The following is a 25144-nucleotide window of genomic DNA, read 5'->3' as shown; positions in this document are numbered from 1 at the left end:
AAGGTATTCCCACTATGGTGAAGTAAAGAATGCTTGCCTATTTGAATTTTAGGTGTCTCAGATCCATTTTTGCAAGAACCTATCAAAAAAAGCACGAAGAGAAAATTTTCCCCTTGGAAAATTTCCCCTTTTGGTAGCAAAGTTCATTGCACTTTTCTGTGGAAAAAAAATCTTCTGGCTTCTTTCAGACACAAGGTGCTGGATTAATCGTGTGGTTTGGTATGGGTATTCGTGTAATAGAAAGGCTGGCCTCACTACAAGATTGTCTTCCAGAAAACACAGCATTTTAAAAAGAAATAGTGTAACAGTTAATTTTACATTGTAGGCTGGAAAAATGTGTGGAAGCTAAAGAAGAACTAGAGGCAGATCTTTATAACCGGTTTATTTTGGTTCTGAATGAAAAGAAGGCAAAGATAAGAAACTTACAGAAGTTGCTGAATGAAGCTAAAGAATCTGCTGCACATGCCAAATGTACAAGGTATTTCTTAATTTTTCTGAGTTACTTGGTATCATACCTGATGCATAGTTTAGTTTAGTTTCAATTTCTTTGTCTCTAAGAGAGAGTGACAGTTCTTCCTGACTCAGTGCTTGGTTATCTAGAACAATACTGTTAGTCATGAAAGCAGAGGACTCTTTGTGGTGTCCCTGAAAATAGCAGCATATTCATTTGGATGCTGTAGCCAAGAACTAAATATTCAATGAATCTGTCCTCCTTTTTATGTTAGGTTTCAACTGATCTTCCAATCAGAGTATGTCTCTGCCATTTCCATAGGTGGTATTTTCATATTCTTCCTGAATTATTTGATTGCTTTTATCCTTTGGTAAACAAAAGTATCAAAATATAAATATTTTTATGTACTTTTATTTGGATATTTTTTAAATAAAGATGAATCATTATAATGCTATAACACACCTTAATTTGTTTGTTAGTTTTATCCTGCTTTTTATATCTTAAATTAACTTTTATTGTCTGTTCATTGTATATGAATGTGCTAAGCTGTTCAGCATGGGGACTTTATGTTGACTTGTACCAGCTTGCACTGTCTCTAAGTGCAGAAATAATTATAAATTCTTTGAAGGAATAATAGATAGCAAAGATGTGTTTATTTTTGTCTTTTCTTTTTTTTTTTTTTTTTTTTTTTTCCCCTAGGGATAATATAGCTACCACTCAGATTGCTACGGTCAGGGAAAATGACTATGATGGCAGCACTGATGAGGAAAGTGAAAATTTAACACGAGCCTCATTACCATCAGGTAAGACAGAATGTATTCTCTTTGGGGAATATCATGGACAGGCCAATCACTTTATGTGAATAAACCTTAACGAAGACAAAATACTACCTGACAAATTGCTCTGTGACAAGCCAACCTGCAAGCCTTAAAAATATCTCTTGAAGCAGCGTATAATACTGGCATTTTTGAATTAGAGAAAGGAAGTTTAAAAGCATGTTGCACAAGTGAATGTACTGTCATTTCTTCCAAAATGACAAATTACATACTTTGCACAACTAATAACAATCTAGCAGTATCTGAACCATCAGCAATTCCATTTTAAATTCTAGGAATCATGATGTGTGTGCAGTGATTGCTAAAATGTAAAATGTAGTTTCTGCCAGTTTCAGTAATATTTAAAAGGGGAAAGAAAGGAGGTTTAATGGCTATAAAAAAAAAGTGTACATAAATGGAATAAAAATGTATTTATAGAAGAATTAATTTTAACTTGTCAGTGAATTTTTGGCCTCATGAAGGTGCTCATGAAATTTAATTTGACTAATATTTTGAGGACTAGAGGCTTGTAAAGTGTGTGGGACACAGGAATTGCCCATGCTACAATACAAGATATTTAACTGTGAATCATAGAAATTTTGTCATATTTTTGCAAACTAGTAGGAATATGCAGGGCAAATGCTATGAATGTTTTAAAACTGCATTGACGCTTGCCATATAGCTGTTATAAACTTCCCCTCAGGTCTGCAAAATTTGCTATGGGTTCTCTCACCAGAGCTATGTATTTCCAACATAGGTAAAGGTAATCAAGGCAACAACATACTACAACTGTTTACTGTGCATACTGGGAACCAGAAGTGTTCCAGACCCTGATACCAGTGGTATTCAGCTTTGCAACTCATATCAGGCAGTTTGTTGAGGACTTTCTAATATAATATAAAGTAGGCAGAGCTTCATACAAATGTAGAAAGTTACAATTATGGAAAGAAATTATTTTGTATACTACTATGCTTTTAAGTTCAGAAATCTTTCTTTTCAAGTAGTATTTGGTCAGTTCAGATAATGCGCAGAGAAATACTTTACATTTAGTGAAAAGAGGAAGGAAGGGAGTGGAAAGTGTTGATTCTTTTGCTAGATTCAGTAGGACTTAATTAGCTCAGTGTGAGTTCTGAGACACACATATGTATTTTAAAATGAAAGCAACCCCCCACTGCCCTACTCTGGCAATCATGAGGGACTGGATTGATCAATGTTTCAGGAAAAAATAGCAACTGTATTTTTACTTGAGTTGTAAACAAAAGTGTGCCTTCTGTTGCCTTTGAGGGATACAATACTCAGGATTTTGATCATGACTATTACGAAGACTATAAACTTAATCCTTTGGATAGCACACTCAAGTTTTTCAAGGTAATGGCATTCTTGAACCTGCACAATGAGTATTACTTAGGTGAGTTGATACTTTTCCTATGTACACAGCTTTCTCTATCCATTAACAACAGAAAAGCACAGATAGGAGCTGAATATCTTAGTGTGGTTTAGGATTTTCACATGCAAAAATAGATCTGAAGCACTGTGTCTCTGTGAAGAAGACAGTAATTCAGGAGTGTGGCATAAGAGGATAATGAAGCTTATAGCTACATCAAGGACTGTAAGGCACAAAAGACAATACAGATAACGTTTGGACTTTTTCTGTTTATCTCTAGTTTTCCTATCTTTCAGTCCAACATTACGTTTCTTTTCCTTTTGGATTTGGAATGTCATTGTGTGCTTTGCAGGAGTCAATGAGAATTAAAGGATTTTTGAGAGTGTTTCAGCAGATACTGGTGAAAGCCACAATCAAGAAAGAAGATCATAACTGTAAAACTGCGTTAAAAGAAAGTGAAGGCAGATGTGTATATGTGTCCGTATATTAAGCGTGAATTTGTATGTGTACGTTTTCAAAATTTAAAAAGTGAGAAGCTGATGCTGGTTGTCATAAACAAAAACTAGGAAATGCAGGAGATGGGTGAAGAAAGCCACATGATATAAAAGCAGAGAATCTCAAGTGAGGAGGTAGAAAGCCAACGACCAGTCTTGAAGCCAGCTGAGAACATATATGGAGCTGTTATTGTGCAATCATAAAAAAAAGCAGTCGTAATTGAAAAAAACAGCCATGCTTAGTAAGTACTTTTGGGTTGTGTTTTTAGGGGGGAAAAACTAAGTGTGGTTGCATCATTATGTACTTCCATTCTAGCAACAAAGGGGGACGTGAAACAGCAGCTGTGAAATACAAACATTTTAAAATTAGCCAGACAGGATATTTTGAATTGCAGGGTTTAAAAAGCTGCCTGGCAGTTTTTCTTAACTACCAATAATTGTGGTTTGTTTTTTTGTTTTTTTTTTTTTCCTAAAATTTTTGGGGTACTGGGGGGGCATTCCAAAGGATTTGGAAAAAAAGCTGCTAATATTTACCAAAAGAAAAAGTAAATGAAATGGTGCATTCAGTTATAGGTGTATATAGGTGTATCAGTCTGGTGTTGATCTGATGCAAATATTGGAACAGATCTCAATGAAGTATTAAGAAAATGAGTTAGAATGGTTAATTCCAGTCTTTGTAAAGGTGCAGAAAGCAGAGGTTGAAAACTACGTGCCATAAGATATCATGTTGCACCACATTTTAATCAAGAAATTGGAACATGGAGATTAACATAACACATGATAAATAGATTCTCAAATGAGGTAATACATCTATCTCAAAATAAAAATGGAAAGTTGTCAGTCCTTGTATCTGAGGAGTGTGAAACTGAAGGTACATATAATGTATATAAAGCAATTTGCATTTTGTGATACACCAACTATAAACAGAAGGTACGCATTCTAACACAGTGCGATGCCATGATTTCCAGTCCTTTGGCAACTACGCTTCACTTGAGAAGGCCAACAATGTCTCGAGCTGTGCTTTGTCTGGCTTCTTCTGCCACATGAAGCCGGGTACCTCCGGGGGCTGCCATCATCTTCCCCACATGGACCCATCTAGCAAAGCCAAGAGCCAGTTGGACAACTTTTGCACTCTTCTCCATATTGCGCCTGTTCTGGCGTGGTGGCACTGTCCTGCATGGACTTGCAGGAAACAGGCTTGGTCTTAGTCAAGTTACTTCAGTTCATCTCCGTCTGACCTTTTACTGTTTATAACTTCCCAGTGCTACCTGCCTTACCTGATAGGGAACCACTGGTGTAGTGTAAGGATACTTTGGAAAATAAAGAACGTACAGCAAGTTCTCTGAAGCAGCAATGACTTTACTTTTTTTTTTTTTTCCTTAAATACAGACAGACATTGAGTGTGAAATTAAATAAGCAGGTGTGCACAGTTAAGGCAAAAGGGACTTTTGAGTCAATACATGATTTGGCCCCTTAATGCAGTGCCATGTCAAGTTTGGACATCAAGATTTGAAGAAACATGATAGCAAGTTGGGGATGATAAAGTTGTGGTAACAGTGGAATGTTTAGCAAATTATTTAAATGAAATGCTGAGAAGGTTCTTAAGCGATCATTGTTGTCATGGTTTAGAAGAAAATACATCGCGAAATGATGTGATGGTAAATGGTCTTTGCATCCAGCAGATATAGGTGTTTAATGAACTTGAATAACTGGAACTCAATGTTAGACAGAGACAAAAGTGGGACATTATTCCTGACAGAATAATTAACTGTTGGAACAGTTTGGAAAGGGTTATGATGGGTTCTGTCTATCACTGCCAGCGTTGAAATCATGATGGCACGCTTTTAATAAAAAGATAAGATCTTGTTCATATAAGCATGAACTTAAATGAAGTACACAACCTATATTATGTTGAGCATTGCAAATGGCTGTTACTATGACAGCTTTTCCTCTGTAACAGCAGATAAATCACAGAATAAAAGTATTTCTTCTGTCTTTTACAAAAATGAGATTACTCATGCATGAATACACAGCAAGACTATCAGGTAGGTTTTTGGCCTCTGCACAGCAGGCAGTTACATTTACTTGTTCAGCTTCAGATGAACTTTGTGTAGAGGCCTTTTCCCTGCAATAGCAGTTAAGCTGTAGCCTAAAAGTTTACCTAAAAATTTAATTCTTTGGCACTGACAGTACCATTTGTAGATATGATTTATGGTTTCCTTTTTGACAGCAGTTTCTACTTCATAGCTTGAAGCCAAAATCAACTGAAACATTGTAGTTTTTGTTTCTAATCTACACACTGATGTAGTTAATGCTTTGTATTGTAAAAGAACTAATTAAAATTGAATTAGTAGGTATTTTAGTGTAAAGCACTTAGGAAAACAACTGATATACTTGAGAAGTACAGCTTTTAGAAATGGTGCAGTTTTTTAAAACAATACTGCATGTCCTTGTATGCAAGAGCTTTGCCCATCATGCTGTAAGCATGGGGGGAAATTTACTTGACATATTGGTTTAGGATTGTGGATGTGAGATTCAAAAAGACATACAACTGCTGTTTTCACTGCAGTTTAATAAATTCTTAAGCAGAAGCTTAAGAATAAATTCTTAAGCAGATGTGCAAGGGCCTTGTAAATGCATGTGAGCTCTTGTTTGGGAGAGTTTCCGCTCTGGAAGGAGGACGGGAAGGAAATCCTCCTACTGGTAATCAGTTCTTCATGAATGGGGAGGTATGAATGTTTCTTGGGAGCCAGTGGAGATTGCTTTTGGTTTGTTTCGTTATTTGTTTTATTCCAGGGTTGCTAAGATTTTAGCTGAGCCACCAAAACCAGATATAGTTGTTGCTTTCACTACTGGTACTTCCAACAAAGTTCCAGCAACTTTGCAGGTGCCTCACACTTGAAACTGCTGATGTGCTGCCTCATCGTTTCACTCCTCCCTCACATGTTGCATCTAGTCTTGTGCTTCAACTCTTTAATCAAGTATCTTATCTTTTGTTTAGCTTGAATGGTCTCTAGCACTGTTAGGGTCATCATTTTTGGTTGGGACTTCTAGGTTTTATGACAGTAGAAAGAATGATACACATGCACAGATGAAAAGCACCTGGAGCAGGCTTGGAAAGATTACAGAGATGCTGACAGGAATAAGACTGTAGTTCTTTTCATGTCCTGTTGCCAACAGGACCTGTTTTTTTTTAAATAAAATTTTAAAAAAAGGTGTGAAATTGACAGGCTGTATTTCTCTTAGCCCACAAGGGTGACTTGGTGACTCGTCATGATGCCACTACACTGATGCAAGAAGTTTCTCTCATCTTAGAATGTAAAAACCCTTATTCTGATTAAGGACAGTCCAGAATGCAACAACCCAGCTGTTACTGATCCCTCTTTCTTCTGCTCAGTGCTAAATTTTACTGTTATTACTTACTCAAGCTATTGAGTCCTTTTTCCTCAGGGACAGTAAGATGATCAGTCTAAGAAAACATCTTTTGGTGTCATGATTAGCAATCATGTCTTTGTCATACAGATGAAACCCTTTTATTAACTGAAAAATACTTCACTGGTCCATATGCCAGGAAGCTTTTAAAACCAGGAGTAAGGATTGGATAATCATTCACCCTTCCTGCTTCCTTTTCAGGGGCTTTGAAAGGTAGATGAAGGGTAGTAGTTTACGTCTTTGCAGTGTTTGGAATATGACCAGAGAAGAGAATGCTATTGGTCTTCCCAGGTATATGACAAAATTGCAGGGAAAGATGTTGTATACTGAAACCTATAATAGATACAGAGGATAATGTAGCAGGTGGGAGATAAGCAATGGAAGAAATTATTTTACAATTTATTATTTTTATTTTCAGTCATAATGCTACTATATGTGGCTGGCTATAGACAAAATAAGGCTACTGGGCACCAATTTACAGTCAGCTTTCTTTCTCTATTTTATTTTCTCTTACCCATCATTTCCTTAGTCATATTTCACATTGAAACTGGTGGAAGTTACTGATACTTGGGGTAAGAAAGGATCTCATGATCTGGCCTGTTGGATTAAATGAAATTTTATGTTCTGTCTCTCTTGTCACATGTATGAAAATATTCCACACTAAGTGAATCCTCAGACTTTCAATACCCATACTTTTCTACATGTTTGGTGATGAGGACAGTTTCAAAATTGGTTCCAATAAACTCGCTATAATGTCCAAAATAAATAACAGCAAGCACCTTGCTATTTTCCAGTGTTTTACTATGCAAATGTTCTCATCCCCTTCATTCAAGTTCCTGCTTTGGGGATTACATGTTGTGCCTTCAAGGAAGTGATGGTGCTTTAAATTTAATTAGTTCTCAAGTGTAGCCCAAACCACCAATGGCTTGATGCTGCTGGTTAATAAGCTTTGATCAAAGTTATTAAAAAAAATGCCTATTATAACAGCACCCGTCTGTGCCGTGCAGTTAATGTTCCATCTGTGAAGGCTTCTCTTTTAAAGCCTATTTTAAGGAGTTTTAGAACTTGGCCATTTTAATTGACTTCAGGCTTAAATTTTTTTTTTTTTTTTTTTTTTGTCAAGCTGTAATTGGAAGTTGTTCATCCCGAGGAATAATCTCATTTCCCTTTCCCTTAAAGCTGTAGATACCTTTTTTCTGAAACTTGATAATGATCCTTTTTTTTTTTTTTTTTTTTTTTTTTTTTTTTTCCTGTAACCTGATGGTTTTATGCCTGTAAAACATTTGCAGCTGTCAGCCTGCTTTCCCTCTGTGTTATACCAGGTGCTACGGTCAAAATGCATTTACAGCATAAATGTCAATATATTTCATGTCCCTTTAAAAATCCTGTTATGATATTTCACTAGGAGGGATTAATAAAGTATTACTTTAAAATATTACTATGATATTATCAAAACTGCTTATGCCTCTGCATACACCTTATTGTATGTGCTTCAGTATATAAAGTGATGTAGCTGAATGTGGTTGCCTCTACATGAGTCATTATTTATTCAGTGAAGAATAACGGTGATATAATTGTAATGGATTGTTGCTTTGGTAAAGCTGTTACAGATTACTAAATCTGGTAATTGATCAAAAAAGTAGAGTACCTAATGACCGCATTGCAGGTTAGGTGCATCATTACTGACTAATATAAAATAAGAAAATGTTTGTTGGTGTATTATCTACATATTACTAGATGTTACATATTAAGTAACTTTATTTCCTTAGTAAGCTTTAAAATTTTTTGAAGTGTAATTAAAGATGTGCTTAAATCAAGGTGTGTCTTTATCAAATTTAAGTTAAATTTTAGGACTCTTATTTTAGAATAATTTCCAGTCCAAGTTGGAAATTCCAAGCTTAATGCACTTCCATGAATACTTTTGAGTTTTTTTCTTCCACTTAAAAACAAAGCTAGTTTAGATAGTTCACCAGTGTACATTTTGAACAGAGGTTGAATTATTTCATATTTTTCCTTGGGTTTAATATATGCATGGAAAGAGGAACAAATAACATAAAGTTCCAGTCATTATATATTAAAAAAAAAAAAAAAATCAAATCCATTAATTGAAGCACTACCTTTACAAACATTATTTTCTTCCAAGAATTAACGGGTTTCCACTCTAGGGAAGCAAACTACCTATATGTTAGTACCTGGCTTGCTAGAGTTCTAATGTTCCCTCTGCTTCTCTACAAAATGTGTTGTACTTTGCTACAACCTGAAAGCCTGAAAGTACTAAGCAGCATTAGGCAGAGATAACAAATCCTCGTTGTATTTATGTGGAGTACCAACATGTTCCTATGGGACACATAAAGGAAATGTAGAGCCTCCTTCTGTTCTTGCTCATATTTCACACCAATTTGACATGTACCCAACGGGCTGTAATTAGAGCAGAGGTGGACATAAATTCTGTGAGTCAAAGCACTTTTGCACTGAACATGCACATTCTGATACTTGTTTCCTTTGCAAAATCCTGTACCATCTACAAGACAGCACTAATCCAGTGGGACCCTTTCTTTGTTTTCTCCATGAACTACTGAAGACCTTTTTCAACACCCATTGGTTCAGAATGTTGTGAAACTATAGCATTAGTGGTGCTGGATCTGTGCCACAAACAGCCCTGCTCCATTTCATTCTCCTTCAATAAATAGTTAAAGAACAACTGCTTATCAGTTAAATAGAAAACTTCTGCCAGTCATCAGTAACCTGCCTGGGGTAATCCCCATTCCAACATTTTTGTTTGTTCTTGTGCTTTTAATTCACAGACTCTGTATTTGTTTAATATCCAGCATAATGGTCTGTTGTAATTAAAAGAACTAGCAATAATTATTTTTTTACCAAAATATGCTTCAATACATGTATTACGGACCATAGTAATTACCAAATGCAATGTACAATGACAAGAGTGCTTTATTTTCATCTGTGCAAACCTCTCAATGAAACCTCTCTATCACACAGTTCCATTATGAACTTCATGCCACATGCCTGCTCTTAACAATTCTTTGAGTTGCAGGTCATAAATTCATTCACCAGAAGCTACAGTCAGAGGTTTAATTTTTCTGGGGCATTATTTTGGAAAGGTAACACTGAGCCACTCTTTTTTTTCTTTTGCTTCTCTCTTTTTTTTTTTTTATTTTTTTATTTTTTTATTTTTTTTATTTTGTAAAGGATGCTTTAGTTTATCACGAGTGTTATGGTTTAATTACCACAAGTATAAATAGTAATGAGGTGTTGTTTAATGGGAATTTTTTATTTTGTGTTCCATTCACATCATTTATTATGCTAGTTTTCTTGTTCACATTTATAAAGCTCTAGGTACTTGCTTTTTATATAGACATGTAATTCAGAGAAGAAGAAAAGGCATTGACAGTATTTAAGTATACTTCATGGTATACTGAAAACAACTGAAACAATTCACATGCAAATAACATGAAGCATTTGTATTCCTTTCCAACTTGGAAATATGGATGTAGTTTAGAAGGGTTGATTATGGGTTTAGCAGTATCAGCTCTTGGAGAAGTATCCTTTCATCAAAGAAAAGTATTGGTTCTTGAGAAAAATGGTTCCTGCAGGGGTACTGATAGCAAGTTTCTATAATCCCGAACATTAGGATAAAAGCCCTTATCTCCAGCTATTGAATGGGCTGCCTATCAGTGGCAACCAAGAAAGCCCGGGTACAGCAGTTTCTTGCAGACCGAGGAGCCTTGTGTTCAGTGAGCAGCACATTCAAGCTAAGTTCGCTGGCATGACTTGAAACCTGTGGCTGTTACACATTTTAAAACAGCTCTCCTCACTTTAAAATGAATATTTTGTAGGTTGTTGTATTAAATTTCATCTTTCATGTGTGTTTTGTCATGGCTGGTAGTGACTTGAGCAATCAAAAGTTTATGCACACTGATTTTTTTTTTTTTTGCACAGTAACAAGCTTCCATTTCAAAATTTTGAATGTTGCTTTCTCCCTGACAAAATGCTGGGAGGGCATTTCCTCCGGCCACCTGTGAAACAGTCACTGTAATAATTATCTTAATTACTTCCCAACTGTATTACAATGTCTCATTCAAACAAACAGCCTATCTTGATTAAAAGCTGGGTTACTGAAGATTGCACTATAACCTGTGGTTGTTTCCTTGATTTATTACTTTCCAGGTTAAAACATGCATCCTTGTTTTTAGCTTGAAATTTTCTCAACTAAACTTCACTCTGTGAGTCTGGTAGGTCTTTGCTAGGTTTAAGAGCCGATTTCCCTGTTTGGGTTTGTTTCCTGACACCCTCTTTTGTTTCTTCAAACCCAGTGAATACTTGATTGGAAACATAGTTTATATCTAAAGACATGCCAGAATTTTCATGCTATATAAAATAAGAATGGAGGGGGGTATTTTCTTTTAATCCTTTGAAAAGCCTTTGATTAAGAGGAAGGAAATCCCTTTACTCTGTGAGCAAAAAGTCATGAATGTAATAATCCCCTAGACTTTTTGTTTGGGTTTTTCTCTTTTTTGCTTCTTCCTTCCTTCTATCCTCCTCTATCCTGCTTGTTTTACTGCATATTTTTGTTACTTATGTCCATCTCAAGTAATAGGTACTGTCATAAACTCACTTTCCTATTTGTCGTGTAGCTTTTATTCTTAAAATAGCACATAGATTTATCTGAAAGATATTGACCATGAGGGGATAAAATTGTATTAGAAAAAAGTTGCTTTAATGAATATAAACCCTAAATAATAGCTTTAACTGATACACAAATTCCACAGAAATCATTTGGCATGATGCCAGATTTCTTGAAAAGCAGTTTTTTTGTGGAGCATTGTACTGGAAAGTGGAGAAGTTCCTTTTGTCTTTACAATGAAAGGCTCTCCTCCAGGACCCTTTTCCTCAATCTGCGTTGACAGTATATAATATATCGCAAACACAAGTTTCATGTAAAATATTAAGAATGTGTAGAGTATTGCCTTCTAAAACTTAGAAGGGAAAAAAACGGCTTTAAAATAATTCGGAGGCAATGGGCAAATGATATCTGTAATTATTACTCCAGTTTTTATAGTGTGTTTCGCTATATTCTGCTTGGTTTTAAAGATTAACCAAAGCTTGTTGATTTATGCTCCTTTACGTACAACAGGCCAAATGATCTCATAAAGAAGCTATCAGTTACAAAGCCTGTGTTCAAGGAGATCAAATGTTAATTTACACACTCTGAAAGACAGCTTACTCACACGTGACCTGATGGAGGAGAGTACTTTCAAAACTGGAGCTGTCAACAGCATCTTACTAGGTTTTTGACTTACCGTATAAATTAAAGGGAACAAAAGATACAATGGCAAATCAAAATTACTGTAAACTCGGTCTTCTGCTTTTTTTCATTGAGTGGAGACTAGAACCCAACATATCTGAGACAGAGAGAATGTATTTCCTTATGCTTTCAAGTGCCTCATTTTATTTACATAGTTATTTATATATTTTTGATTTATTTTACTGTGGTATGACACATATAATGTGACAACTGCTAACGCTCTGCAAAGAGCAGAATGGCAATTCATAAGGTTCAGAGCTTCACATATATATAAGAAGACAGGTGCAAAACTCACACTCTAGTGTTTTGCATTGTATGTTCTAAAATAGGATAATTTTTACTGTTGTTAGATTAAGTCTCTATCTGAAAGCTGTGTGTTCAGCTAAAATTGTATGGGTCTGTGCATCCTGAATATGACTCCCCTGTCTTAGAAGCTAAAGATCTAACTTCTTTAAAAAGGGTAGATTTAAATAAAATCATGATCAGTGCTTTCTGCACTTTTCATCTGCAGTTCACAAGTATTTACCTAATGACATCTTTTCTTATATTTCTGTGAGACAGCATTTAGTAGGTGTGATCTTGACTCATCATCATACTGAAATCACTGGGTCTTCTTTTGTACTCTTTACAAATTTAAACCTAGTAATTCACTTCTCCCAAAGTATCTTTGGTATCCAAGGTATTTCCCTTATCCCTGTAGTCAAGCTGCTAACCTTTTTTTTCCTTGTAGCTTATAAAAATGTCATTAATAACTCATTTATAACTCATTACCAATTCTGTTGGCATATAAAAAGACACACTATCGCTCTTTTCATACAAACAAGATTTGGATGCTCAGTGAGCTGCTTGTAACCCATTGTTCTAGAAATTTGTTCATACATTTGGATATCTAAATATAAATTAAGATGGGTGCCCATTTTTAACTGTCTTTTTTTTAAGGAATGTGGATTAAAATATAGGACTTAGGTCTCTGTGTAGGTATCAATTGTGTCCATAATTAGCATAATTAAAATGAAAAAAGGTACATTAGCATATGTTTATATGTACCAGTATTTTGGAATATGTTAGGACTATAGTAAAAATTAAAAATTGCAAGTTGTTCCATAACAGTATTTTTTTAGCATCTCTTATCAAATAACTGCCTCAATCATTTGAAAAACACAACCAAAACAAATTATTCTTCAGTATTGAGGTCCATCACAGAAGACTGGTCTACTGTGATGATTTCAAATGTGTCCCATTTTACTGCCAGGGCATTCCTTTGTTTAGTTTGAGAGGAGAGTTTGTTTTTTATTTAGTGAAAATACTAAACTTGTTTAGCACAAAAGTGAATAAGCAGCTCACTGACAACTGTACTGATAGCTAATAATCACAAGTTTCAAGAATGACCAAAGTAACTTCCATGATTTCATTACTTAATCAGTCAATGGTTGCATACAATAAATTTCCAAGCTAGTTCAAGCAAGACCAAAAATCTCAAATCTCCGATGCTCAAATTTCTGCAAAGTAGTCTGTTATGTTCAGGTTTGGCCATCTTAAGAAAACAGTATGGCCTGAGTGAGGAGAACAGTAAATACGAGTTGGGGAGAAGGAGCTGGGTGGAAAAATGTAGAATGCAGGAAAATAAGGAGAGACTAAACTTAACATAAAGCTGCATATAACACCAGCATTTTATGTTCATGTAACTTTTATTCCTCAGATATGAGGTCTGTAGATTACTACAGAAAACTGGGGATATTGCACAAATCCCTGTTGCATATGCTTTTTACAGTAAATTACAGGTTTGTATTCACCACCACCACCTTTTTGCATATCAGAGGAGCATGTTGTGTAATTTTGATACCTGACATCACATTCATTTTTTTTCTTCGTCCTTTTCTCACCATGCACCTTCTTTTGCCTACTGCCTTGTCATTAGTTAACCTATTTATGGCACTAAATTAATTTTTGTCTCTGTAAGGAGCCTTTTTGTTTCAAATGGAGAAATAAACTCAACTCGTAGGACAACACCACCCAGCAGTGTTTTGGCTAAGCTCAGCTCTGCTCCAGCAGCTGAGACTTTGGATCTTCCAGGTCTGTTTACCTGGCTAAACTATTGTTTCAGCTTATACAGTGCTGTCCCTAGATTTCCATCTGCTGATCCAGCAAACTGCAACTGTCTCCAATAAGGCAAAAGCAGTGCTTGTTTGGGATCAGCCATACTGTGAGCTGCTGTCTCAGTCAGGAAAAAAACAGCTCTTTAATCTATAGCCATGAGTTGAATTCTCACAAGGATACTCATTACTTAGGTTCCTGGGAGAGAAGGGTCAGGTCATGAGTATCTGATTGCCAGCAATTTCCTTAAGACCTTTCCTGGGAAACATACGAGGCAGGCAATCGAAAGGCTTTTCAGTAGGAGTTGAGAAACACTATGTGAAACAGAGGGGTTAACCTGTTTGTAACCTCCAGGAGTTCTTGCATGAGGGTAAAGTTTGCATTCCAGGTGCTCTCAGTTGGTTAAGGTTATTTTAATTTTGTTCTACCATTTCTATGTTCTGTGAATGCAGTTCATTTGCTGAAGACATTAAAGTAATTTAAAAGAAAATATGCAAAAACTTAAATGGAAAATAAAGCTGTTGTCTATTCTCTAGGTGAAATTAGTTTACTTCATTATGCCTCACCAAATATTAACTTCTTTAGTTACACATAAAACTTGGTATGTTTTAGTAATAGTATCATTAACTATGTGGTTCAGTAGTAGCTCATCACTCCTGCTGAACAGATCAAAACATATTATATGCAATCTTTAAATTCAAACAAGACTTTCAGAATTTTGATGAAGGTGAAAGCTTCGCTGCTCTTTTTTTTTTTTTTTTTTTTTTTTTTTTTTTTTTTTTTCTTTAAGAGGTGAAGAGAGAAAGTACATTATAAAAACACTTAGTCACTTCCCTGAAGTTGCCCTGTGGCCCAAGAGACATGGAAGGAATATGTCCCACAGCAGAAGGGAGATTTGGAACACTGAAGATTGTGTCTCAGAAGTAAGACACTGCCTTTTTGCATCATTGATCAGTGTATGCTAAGGAGAATGTAAATGAAGCAGATAGCAAAATATATGCCTTCATATTTGAAAGACCATCCATGTGTCAGGGAGTCTAACTGCTAGACTGTGTGCAGTAAAAAAGAGTGTTCAAAGAGGAGAACCCCACAAGCAACCTTGGAAAAATCTCATGGAAATGCTGTTTTTTCCAAAGCAGTTATATTTTGTGAACCACTGGATATCTTTTTTAATCAAGATACTTTGTTCTTGGCTTCCACTGACTCCTGTTTTCTAAGTGAAAGGTGTGCAGCATTTTTCGTTGGTATTTCCAGAAATGCCATACTGATATGAGAAAGAAAAAAAAATGGATGTACAATGTGAATAAGATACTTGACAGTAAATCATTTTCTTGGCCTATTTGTTTTTAAAAAAATCCCTCAAAATCCACCAAAGAGAATTGTGTGTAGATCTCCAATGTCTATGGTTTTTAGGTGGCTGCATTTCTTGGCATGTAATTGCAACACATCATATAACAGTTCATTTTATGTTTAGTCCTGGTGCTAAATGAAGCTTAGTAACAAGGGCTTTCGTTTGACAAAAATCACCTGCCTATCGGTCTGCTGTGAAACATCACTTATATTAATTTCTTGGCATCTGCTTTCATCTGTATCCAAAGATGAATCCTTATGCACAGCTTATTCAAACAGTGCTCCTTGCTTCAAATTAGCTTTAAGAGCATTCAGTTCATTGCTTGTTCCTTGGTGAAAGTCTGTCACTTAGTCGCAGTTTGCTTTAACTGAGACTGATTGTAGGCTGCCTGAAGACTCAGTTCCCTTATTTCCTCACTTGACAACAGCAAATCTGAGTCACAATTCCCAGTGCTCACTTGTTTTAAACTGTGTAGCAAGGTGTGCTTAATAAACCTCCCTGCAAAACAGTGCTACTTGTTTGTCTGGTTGCTCTATGAGAAATGAGCCTTTATGCAGGAGATTAAAAACACATTGAAACTTGCTCTCCGGTTGAAGCTGCTTGTAAATTATATCTGATTTGATTTTGGTTCTGTTCCGCAACAGGGTCAACTCAAATATTGTTACCTGCCTTGATTTTAAAAAGAAAATTCTTACTGACATAGTTTAGCCCTATTCCTCATAAGAAATTTTTACTGTTAAAAGGTGAGTTATCTTGGGGTTGTAGCACCCAACTTAACCATCAATTTAAGGACACTGGTTGAATTATTAGAGCCAGATGCTCAGGTATCTGGGTGGTGATTTACTACTGACTTGTGTCAGTTAAGACTCTTGTCTTGCATGCGTTAGAGTAGCATGTAACAACTAATGGTGGAGTTTCAGGAATATTACTGGCTAGTTGGCTTACTGCACAGCAGTGCAGGCATGCAGCCTTGGGGATCAAATGAGATTTAATACATGCCGCACAAACAGAGGAGTAACAACACTGAAGAGTATAATCCATGCAAGAAAGTTGAAAGATTTGGGGGTAAATAGAGGAGAAAGGAGAAAAAAAGTATGAATGGTCAGTTTTTTGAGAAAGAGGCACCGTGAACAGAAGTGACTTTAGGCTGAGCTAATTGAATGCCTTTGGCTGTTGATTTAATGGCAGGGGAAGTGTGATGGTTAGACAAACATCTGCTTAGATTTTTGATAATTGTGGTTGTTGAAATCCAATCACTTTGGAAAATATAGCTACAGTTGCTTTTTTATTGGGCTGTTTGATAGCTAAGACTGAGCCTGTGTAGAAAGCTGAAATGACACTGACAGAGCAGCTCCACTTCTGATGTTGAATTATAGAGAAGATGAGAAACTTGGGAATTTTTGGATAGATGTGAAATGCAGATGGGCCTTTAGGTTAAATGAATTTTCAGTCACTATGCTGTGCTGTCATTCATTTTCATATGATGGGCCCTATTTTTATTTTGCTTTGTTGTTTTTTATGTCCTCCCCCATGTTGAAAACCATATCATTAACCAGTGAAATCTAAGAACATGTTCTGCCAAGTGTTTGTGCACTCTGAGAATATTAACAAATCACCAAAGAAGCACAAGTTGCCATCGAGATACAGTAGAAAATTAAATACAGATCCTCTCTGGCTGCCCAGGAGGGATAAACTCCTATTGTGCACTTAGCATTTGCAGATGAAGCTTCTCATATGAGCATGTTTTATCTTTTCATCAAAGTGAGGAAAAGAGAGCTGTTTTTTTTTTTTTCTGGAATTTCTAATTTATACTTCCAAGAAATGGTTGAGGCTTATAGCTTTTAGGGAGATGTAAAAAATGCTTCTGGCCATCAAGGACTTGATAAAGATTTTTGGCACTTGTGACATGAATACATCTGTCTTTTCCCTGTGATCAGAGGTTGAGGTGGGTCATAAATGATGGAAATGCAATCTTCGATTTCCCACCTGCCTGCACCTAAACTGATTTTATTTGAGAAAGAAATTAAAGGTGTTGCACAGCTAGCCATTACACTGAGCAGCTGACCCCAATTATTGCATGCTGATGACATTGACTACATCAGATCAGGGTAAAATCAGATCTCTATCATGAGTCCTATCATGTCAGGAGTCTCTTGCCTGTGAAACAGGGCAGGGATTAGAGGATTCTCACTGGAGAATTTTTAAGGGCTATGAGTGCTTTCAAGATATCCTGAAGATGTTTGAACCACAGGATTGATGTCAGCCATTTTCACGAAGCATCAGCAAGGTCAAAACTGTGATTTGCTTTTCGTTTGTGCTCTTGTGTGTGTGAATTATATTACTTTCTAGGCTACTGAACTGCTTACTGATGATTTATTTTTTATTTGGTTGCAACACTTGGTTCAGGAACTGCCTAGTGGTAAAAAAAAATCTTTCTAGACATGTGAACATCAACAGCTGTTTAAAAGTCTGAGAACTTTCTGATCAGCTTTGTAGCATAATTAAATTCTGATAATTTAGGAAAATAATAGGTAGAAAATCATATGTACTTTGGGAACAAGCATCTTTCCCACTGCATCCTGAAAGGAGGAGGGTCTTGTCCACCTCATGCTGAACATTTGAGGAGGTAGTCATTAAGCTCTGGAGAGCTAAGGAGAGAAGCTGATTTATTGCTTCCCTGCTTATCCCCCAAGACAGGGTAACTAAGGATAGAAGGAATGCAGTCATCCCATTGTAGGTAGTATATCATCCCTCAGTGTATGCCTTGCTTGAGGTTTGACTGATGTTTGGGGGATTGAAATTACTTTTATGTGCAGAGAAAGGCCAACTGTGTGAATGTTCCTCTGTTCTTTGAAGTGGCATAGACATTGAAGAGCTGTCCTGAGCATCCAGATAAGCAGGCACTTTCAGGAGATGTTTATATTTTATGGCTAAAATACATTACTTTAAATAGCCTTCTAAAGGTACAGGCCTGGTAGGGTTGTCTGGCCTACTGAGGAGAATTTTCTCTGCATGACCAGTGCCAAGTTGCCTTTAAAAGAACTCTGGTAAATTCCCCCCTGGGCATAAGACTGTCTGTCAGCAAGTCTCTGTTCAGCTGGAAGAGAGGAGTGGGCACAGGGAGACTGCACTGCCTGGGGGAGATGTGCCTTAGCAGGGCAAGGGGAGAACCCACAGCTCCTGTCTTCTGGTCGGGAGCAAGGTAAGAAATCTGTGGTACAGATTAGCGATTTTGCAGCTCTCTTATGAGCTTGAAGGAAGGAACCGTGCATGTTTCACTTTGTGCTGCTCCATCTTTCTGCAGCAAGGAGTAGTAGGAGTAAAGGACAGATCAATTTGCATTTTACTTTTATTACAAAATGGGATGTCAAACAGGAAGAAGTGGCATCGCTTTTTGGTGAGTGTAAGTTATTTCCCACTTCATCCTCTTCTCTTTACTGTGGCTTGTTAAAATACTGTAGTACAGGAGAGAAGTGAAATCCCTTTTGATAACAGTAGCCACTGGTTCAGTCAGTCTTGACCCTTATCTCGGTGGTGGTATATTAACCATGACCTGTGCTGTGTATCTGTATCCTGTATCTGGGGTGGGGAACTAGAAGGCAAAACAGAAAACAAACCGTTCCCTCCAGCAGTCTGGTGTCTCGCAGCTGAACTGCCCGTGTCTCCCAATTACTCAGGCTGGATCCATGCTGCTGCTGTTGCCATTCAGAAATACACTGACAGTTTAATTCACGGCTTCATCTCAAAATAAATCATCCCCTTGTTGCCCATGGATCTGAAGAACTTTAAAATCCCTGTCTGGGAGAAAGCAACGCTTTGAACCGCTGAGCTCGCGTTGTGATTTATGGTAGGAAGGATTCTGAATGCAGTTTCTGGTAAAGACGGGGTGGCTTTATTTTCCTTAGATGTCCTTGGATAACAGGATCGACACAGTTCTTGTTATTAGTAAAAATAGTTTTAGAGAAAATCACAAGTATTTTTGTAGTAAAGACTACTGAGAGTAAATCATGAAGGTACATAGCATTTCCCTTTTTTATGGTACCAAAAGAAGAGGCTCCAAAATGTCTGCCTTGGTACGTGACCATGAAGGCTAACACCAATCCAGGGACCAGCCAGCTGCATGGGCTGGGAGCCCATCGTAGCATCTGGGAATGTCTTCCTCAAACTGGTCTGGCCATACAACTCTGTTTGACTTTTTTCAAGGTTGGGAAGGATTTGTTGTATCAAATGAATTTTCATATTGCGGAGTAGGTATGGTGTGTTAATGAGTTAAAACTGAATGTTCTACAGAATAGTCGTGGTGATGCTTTTTTCCTTGCTAATTCAGAGCCTGTGGGGAAAGAAAAGAGGAATTGACTGTAAGCTCTTTTGTATAATTTAAAGAAAAAGTACAAAATTACTACGTACAGCTTTTACTAGAGAAAAAATGGTCAAGAAGGTTTCCAGGTGTTTCTTGGGTAATGATATTATTCAGCTGCTTTTTCAGGAAATATGATTTAAAATTACTGCATTCATGCACAGCATGCAATTAGCATGCTTTGTTTTGTGTATTCCACCAGCAAGCTATCCCAGAATAATACACTGAATTCTCAATTGGTGTAATTCATTATAGTTTCATTAACTTCCAGAGAGGCTGCTCTGGTTTATTCTGGCTCTGTTTCTGGCCAAAGTGTTCAATTCTGAATATGTAATAAAAGTGTTAGTCATCTTAACAGCCGTTATTCACATTAGTATTTTGTGCCCAGTCCTGGATGTTTTAATGTGTTTTTTGTTGATACACAAAGAGGGTGTTGTGCACAACTGAGTATACATGGGCAAAGATTAGATGTATCTTTCTCTGCTTTTGAACTTTATTCTGACATTTTTACTCTCCTTCACAAGTAGTGTAATCAGAGCTGGTCTTCCTGGGAGGCATGCTGCAAAGTAAGTCAGTACCAGCAGCCATGGGATTGAGAGCAGTTCTGTGAAGACGTCCCTGCTTAAACCTGAGCAGACAAGGAAAGAAACTATATTTTAAAATGTCTGTTTTGGAACTCTGTGTAATTATGTTGTTTTTTTTTTTTTTTTTAAGTTGACTATACCAGTATAATAATGATTAATCCATTCCAATTAAAGAAAATTACAGGTTCTCAAATGTCTTTTTAGACAATTGTTATGATTGTTAGAAACAATATTAGTTAAAGGAAAAAATTCTAGCATTAAAGAATACCAACATTAATATTTCCAAGGATCAAGCTGTCAAATATAGTACTATTTAGAATAGCTAGAGTACTTGTAAGATGTAGCCTGTAATGTGAGAAAATATGATACCAAGATTCTCTGTTGTACATTTCTTTTTTCTTGGAAAGAGTCAAAAGTCAAATGATACAGTATTTTTTGTTTGTTATGGCTTTCTGTCATTCTACCCATCAGCATTATTCTGTGACCTTATTCTGATTTCACTGTTAGTGAACTTAATTCTTTAAGTCTTTGTAGCATGAAACACTTTTTTCCCTGTTGGTTCTTCAGAAAATGTCATAAAATCATGCACGCTTTCTAACATCTTCAGCAAATTTTGCTGGAAATAACCCACTAACATTCTTTCTTTGAAGACATCATGTTTTTATAGTATTTCATTACTAGAACTTAGTATGTGGTTTATATCACAGTGATCTTCCCTTCATGTTCTCTCTGCAGCAGGATGCCAGAGGAAAAACTCTTCAGTCTAAATCAGTTTGTTCAATTTTCTGCTGGTTCTAGCGTAGTGATTTTTTTTCTTATTCTCAAGCAGTGCATATGTAGTTTATTCCTATTCTTTAAAAGTGTGGGAGAAGTTTTTGGAACCATTAGCTAAGCAAAAGTTTTTAATCTGCCATTGCCATTTGTTGTATTCATTTTTGGATGCCTTCACAGTTCTCTCCTAAGATCAATGCTGCCATGCTGTCTTTTCACCACCTCTTTTACTTCACAGATGATCAAAGTTACTTTTTCTTGCAGATAGAATAGAATAGATGAGATAATTAACCTCCATGCATTTCTTTGCACTTACATCGAATAACCTACACAGGTATTTGTGGTTCTTCTCTGTGTAAATGAGGTTTTTTCGGCCCCTATCTTTCACTGATCTTCTGAATTGCTATTCTGATAAACTCAGGTTCTGTACTTTAAGCTTGAGCTGTGTTGTGGTGGGGAAAGCAGTGTGTATTTACACCCTGTGTATTTAAATCTCATTTTCTCTAAGCTTTCTTTAGTTACAGGGACACTGTATTACTTTTTGTAATGAAACCACCTTACCATTAGTGATTGTTGTTTTGGAGGAATATCATGAAGCTTTAAAATCTCCACAGGGCCTTAATAATACAAATTAATTTTTGGTGCATGAGAGTTTCCCAGTGTAATGAAATTACAAAATACATTAAATATAGAAAAGTATTTTCTTATTCCATATGGGTATTTGGAGCTTGCATAAAATATTAGACAACAATAAATTATTCCTAGGATTGAACACATGTTGTTTTGTGTTATCAAGTGGGTTTGGCGATTTATGTAATCAAAAGCCTGTCATTCCCATTTTAATAAAGAATTTGTGTGGTGCCTCTTTGCCCTGGTGACTCGTAGGGACGTTGGCTGGGGAAGGATACATGGAACATTAGCACAGCTCAGGGCGTGATCCTGTTTTTTCTCACTGAGGAGTGGAGTTTTTGCCATATGGAAAGACTATCCCAGAGTTAGTGGATCCCAGGGGAGCAAAGCCAGTTCTGTATAATGAGTCTGGCTGTGACTCTTACCATCACACTACACAATTACTTCATCTTGCATCCTGGCTGTTCATCTCTATTGTCTGATTAACTTGAGGCCAGGCTATTTGCCATCGTCTTTTGCCATTCATCTTCACCATTACCCTTTAATATTTCCCTGGATATCTTCCAGCTTGTCAATAACAAGGTGTTTCCTAGGTGGTTTCATGATGTCGGCTAAAGCTTCTGAAGCTGAGCTCCTTTCTAACTACATCTTCAGCTGTGGTCTGTTAGGGCTGAACTCTGCACATGTGCACAGCCCAGCCAGATCAGGAGAGCCCTGCAGACCTCCAGGGACCTGATGAATAAAAACAGCCCAGATCAGAATGTAAACACAGGTCTGGAGTCCTATCATAAGTTTTATGATCCATTCACAATGAATAGTAAATGATGAGTAAAAGTTAAAATTGTGCTATATATGTATCATATGGACTGCACTGTGTCTAAAAGCATCTAAATAGAAGTTGTTATAGATTAAACCAGCCTCTTGATTCTGACTGAGACATGTTGATTGATAATTTTTTGTTCATTATATGTTAGTGTCTTGTACATGATTGGATTTCATGTTCATTGCTCAGTAAATGTTATAATAAATATTAATGTATTGCTGCTCTCAAAGTACTTAATGAGATCTTTAAATTTTTTTTAAATGTATTCTCAGAACCTCTTAGAGTAACCAAAATTACCTGTAGCATTTTCCACAGCAAAATTATCCTGTGATGTTGATTGAAATCGTGCCAGAGCATCTGCCATAAAAACGTCAATGTCATGTCTGACTGAGACACATGCACCTTCTATGTTCATCATTTCTGAATCCATTATAAAGACCTTAATGGCAGCTGTATATAAAGACATGCCATAATGACATCTTAAATGCTGTCTTTAAATTCACAGCATGAAAAGCCTTTTAGAAACACTGTATGAAAAAAGCAGGTAGCTAACAGCAATTTGTGGATAGTATTCACGGTATGTGTTTTATTTAGTGGAGGTTTTGTGTGAATTTCAATAGAAATAAGTGGGTCCAGAAAGCTAATGGTGTAAATAGAACTTTGTTCCTAGTGAATGACATTTGAGACCTTGGGTCAGCTTGCTTGTTTCACAGCAAACATAAGAAAATGCAGGATTTGGAAGTGTATCAGGTGGTTATGCAAAATAAAAAAATATATTCAGTAGAAATATAAGATCTTAAGCATATCAAATTTGGAAAAAAGGTATATACATACAAAATCCACAACTTAAATATGCTAAAAATCCCTTATGTATCCATGTTATTTGGAAAGGGCACAAGCTTCTCATGAAAAATTCTTTCAGAAGGAAGGGGTTTGGACTTTGTTATTCTGTCAAAGACCTTGCATAGTCACTTTCTGGGCAATGACCCCCTTTTACCAGTCACCACAATACAGTCAATTTGTCTCAAATTTTGATAGGGGCAGGAAGAGGAAAGGAGAATAGATGAAAAATAAGGCAGTACTAAGTCTTATGGGCTTTACCCAAAATTTTTGGTAATCATCACTGAAGCCCAGAGGGTGCTGGAGCAAAGCGTGGGCTTTTCTGAGGATATCTCCGGGAGTCATGGCTAATTTCCCAGGTTTCACTTCAGTATTCAAGACATTGAATACTTCAGGCAGTAGTTTACTCTTTAAACAGTTTAAATAAAAATAAAAATGTAAAAAAAATCCCAAACCAAAACAAAAACCCCTGTTTTGATCCATGAGTGTCTAAATTTATTTTCTTAATTACACAGTCTATAACATTGACGTGACCTTTGATCCTGTCAGTAATACTGTTTGATTGTATTAATTGGGCTTTATTCTTTCACCTGTTTTCTATCAACATTGATTGGGAGATTACAATAACACTTTATAAGCTTTTTCATGCTGAAGAATCATACTGGCCATCGGAGTGGCTCTCTGGGCTGTTCGATCCCAAGCTTATTTGTGATTGAGCCTTGCTTGACAAAACTGGCCCTTTCCTCATGCTTATCCACCCCAAGGCTCACTATTTCCTCCACGGAGGGTTTTTGCGGGGTCTTTGCCCTCTGTACCCTCCACAGTCCCTACGCACTTGCATGTAATTGGTGTCTAAAGGAATAATAATACTTCTTAGCTGCTTAGGGTGTCTCTGTCCTTTGGACCCAGCTTCTGTGTTCCTTTTCATTCCTCAGTGTCAAGATATTTTATAAAATCAAGTAAAAATTACTTATGGTTTACACACAAGGGACCAAAGCGTGGATATTCATCAAAGTCAGTGGTAAGATCAGGAACAGATCCTGCATTCCCCTGAATGCAGTGCAGGACCCTGCATGTTGACTAACTTTGATCCTTAGAAAAATATTTGTAGTATGGGACACCAGAAGATTGTGAAGTTGGGGAAAAAATGATTAAACTAAACTTCTGCTTATAGATTCCAGAAGATTTTATTCATGCTTAGGTACCTACGTCTTACTTAAATATTGGCAAATAACAAATATTCCCTAGGAGCGTGATGAAATTAAATCATTTCATGCTATCTACAAAACAGACACTAGTAATAGTGACTTTTAGTTACCACAACCATAGACAGAATTAAAATTAGGGAACTAGAGGTAAAAAGCACGTAAGCAATGTTCTCTAGTAAGTAGCCACTGTTGACAATGCTATTGTTAGTGATGTAGAGCCACTATATAAATTGCAGGAGATGTTCCATTTCCTTTTTACTCATTTAATGCTTTCTCAACGTTTTTCATTTGATGATGTAATTTTGAATGATTAGGCTCTGTCTAATCATTAATTATGTATGTTCACATGTAATGACAGGTTTAATGTAGACGTTTTGTGTTCCAAGGTTAAAATGGTGTATCTTTTTGAAGGGGCATAGTGCTTGTGTCACTAACTTTTAGAGTAAAGTATTTTAAAGCTTGAAATCTGTCATTTTGTTTCTCAAAGAAAACAGATAAGACCACATATGTTGCTATATAAACAGTGTAAGTTGCAAAATAGCTTCTGATCTAATGTAGCATTTGTTTAAACATCACTGTACTTCCTT

General features: G+C 36.4%; 1 protein-coding gene across 6 annotated transcripts in view; it reads left to right on the top strand.

Moving 5' to 3' along the window:
- Positions 1-25144, top strand: part of XRCC4 (X-ray repair cross complementing 4) — a 185963-nt gene that overhangs the window by 86018 nt on the left and 74801 nt on the right. For all 6 annotated transcript variants that reach the window (XM_032995494.2, XM_032995499.2, XM_032995493.2 and 3 more), the window contains 2 exons: positions 326-478; positions 1151-1254. In XM_032995494.2, coding sequence (XP_032851385.1) covers positions 326-478; positions 1151-1254 — 257 coding nt within the window. The remainder of the gene's footprint in view (positions 1-325; positions 479-1150; positions 1255-25144) is intronic.

Source organism: Tyto alba, unplaced genomic scaffold (assembly GCF_018691265.1).
Source record: "Tyto alba isolate M040663 unplaced genomic scaffold, T.alba_DEE_v4.0 Super-Scaffold_13, whole genome shotgun sequence".
Classification (NCBI taxonomy): domain Eukaryota; kingdom Metazoa; phylum Chordata; class Aves; order Strigiformes; family Tytonidae; genus Tyto; species Tyto alba.
The sequence above is the reverse complement of the archived record's forward strand: the minus strand, read 5'-3'. Positions and strand labels throughout refer to the sequence as shown.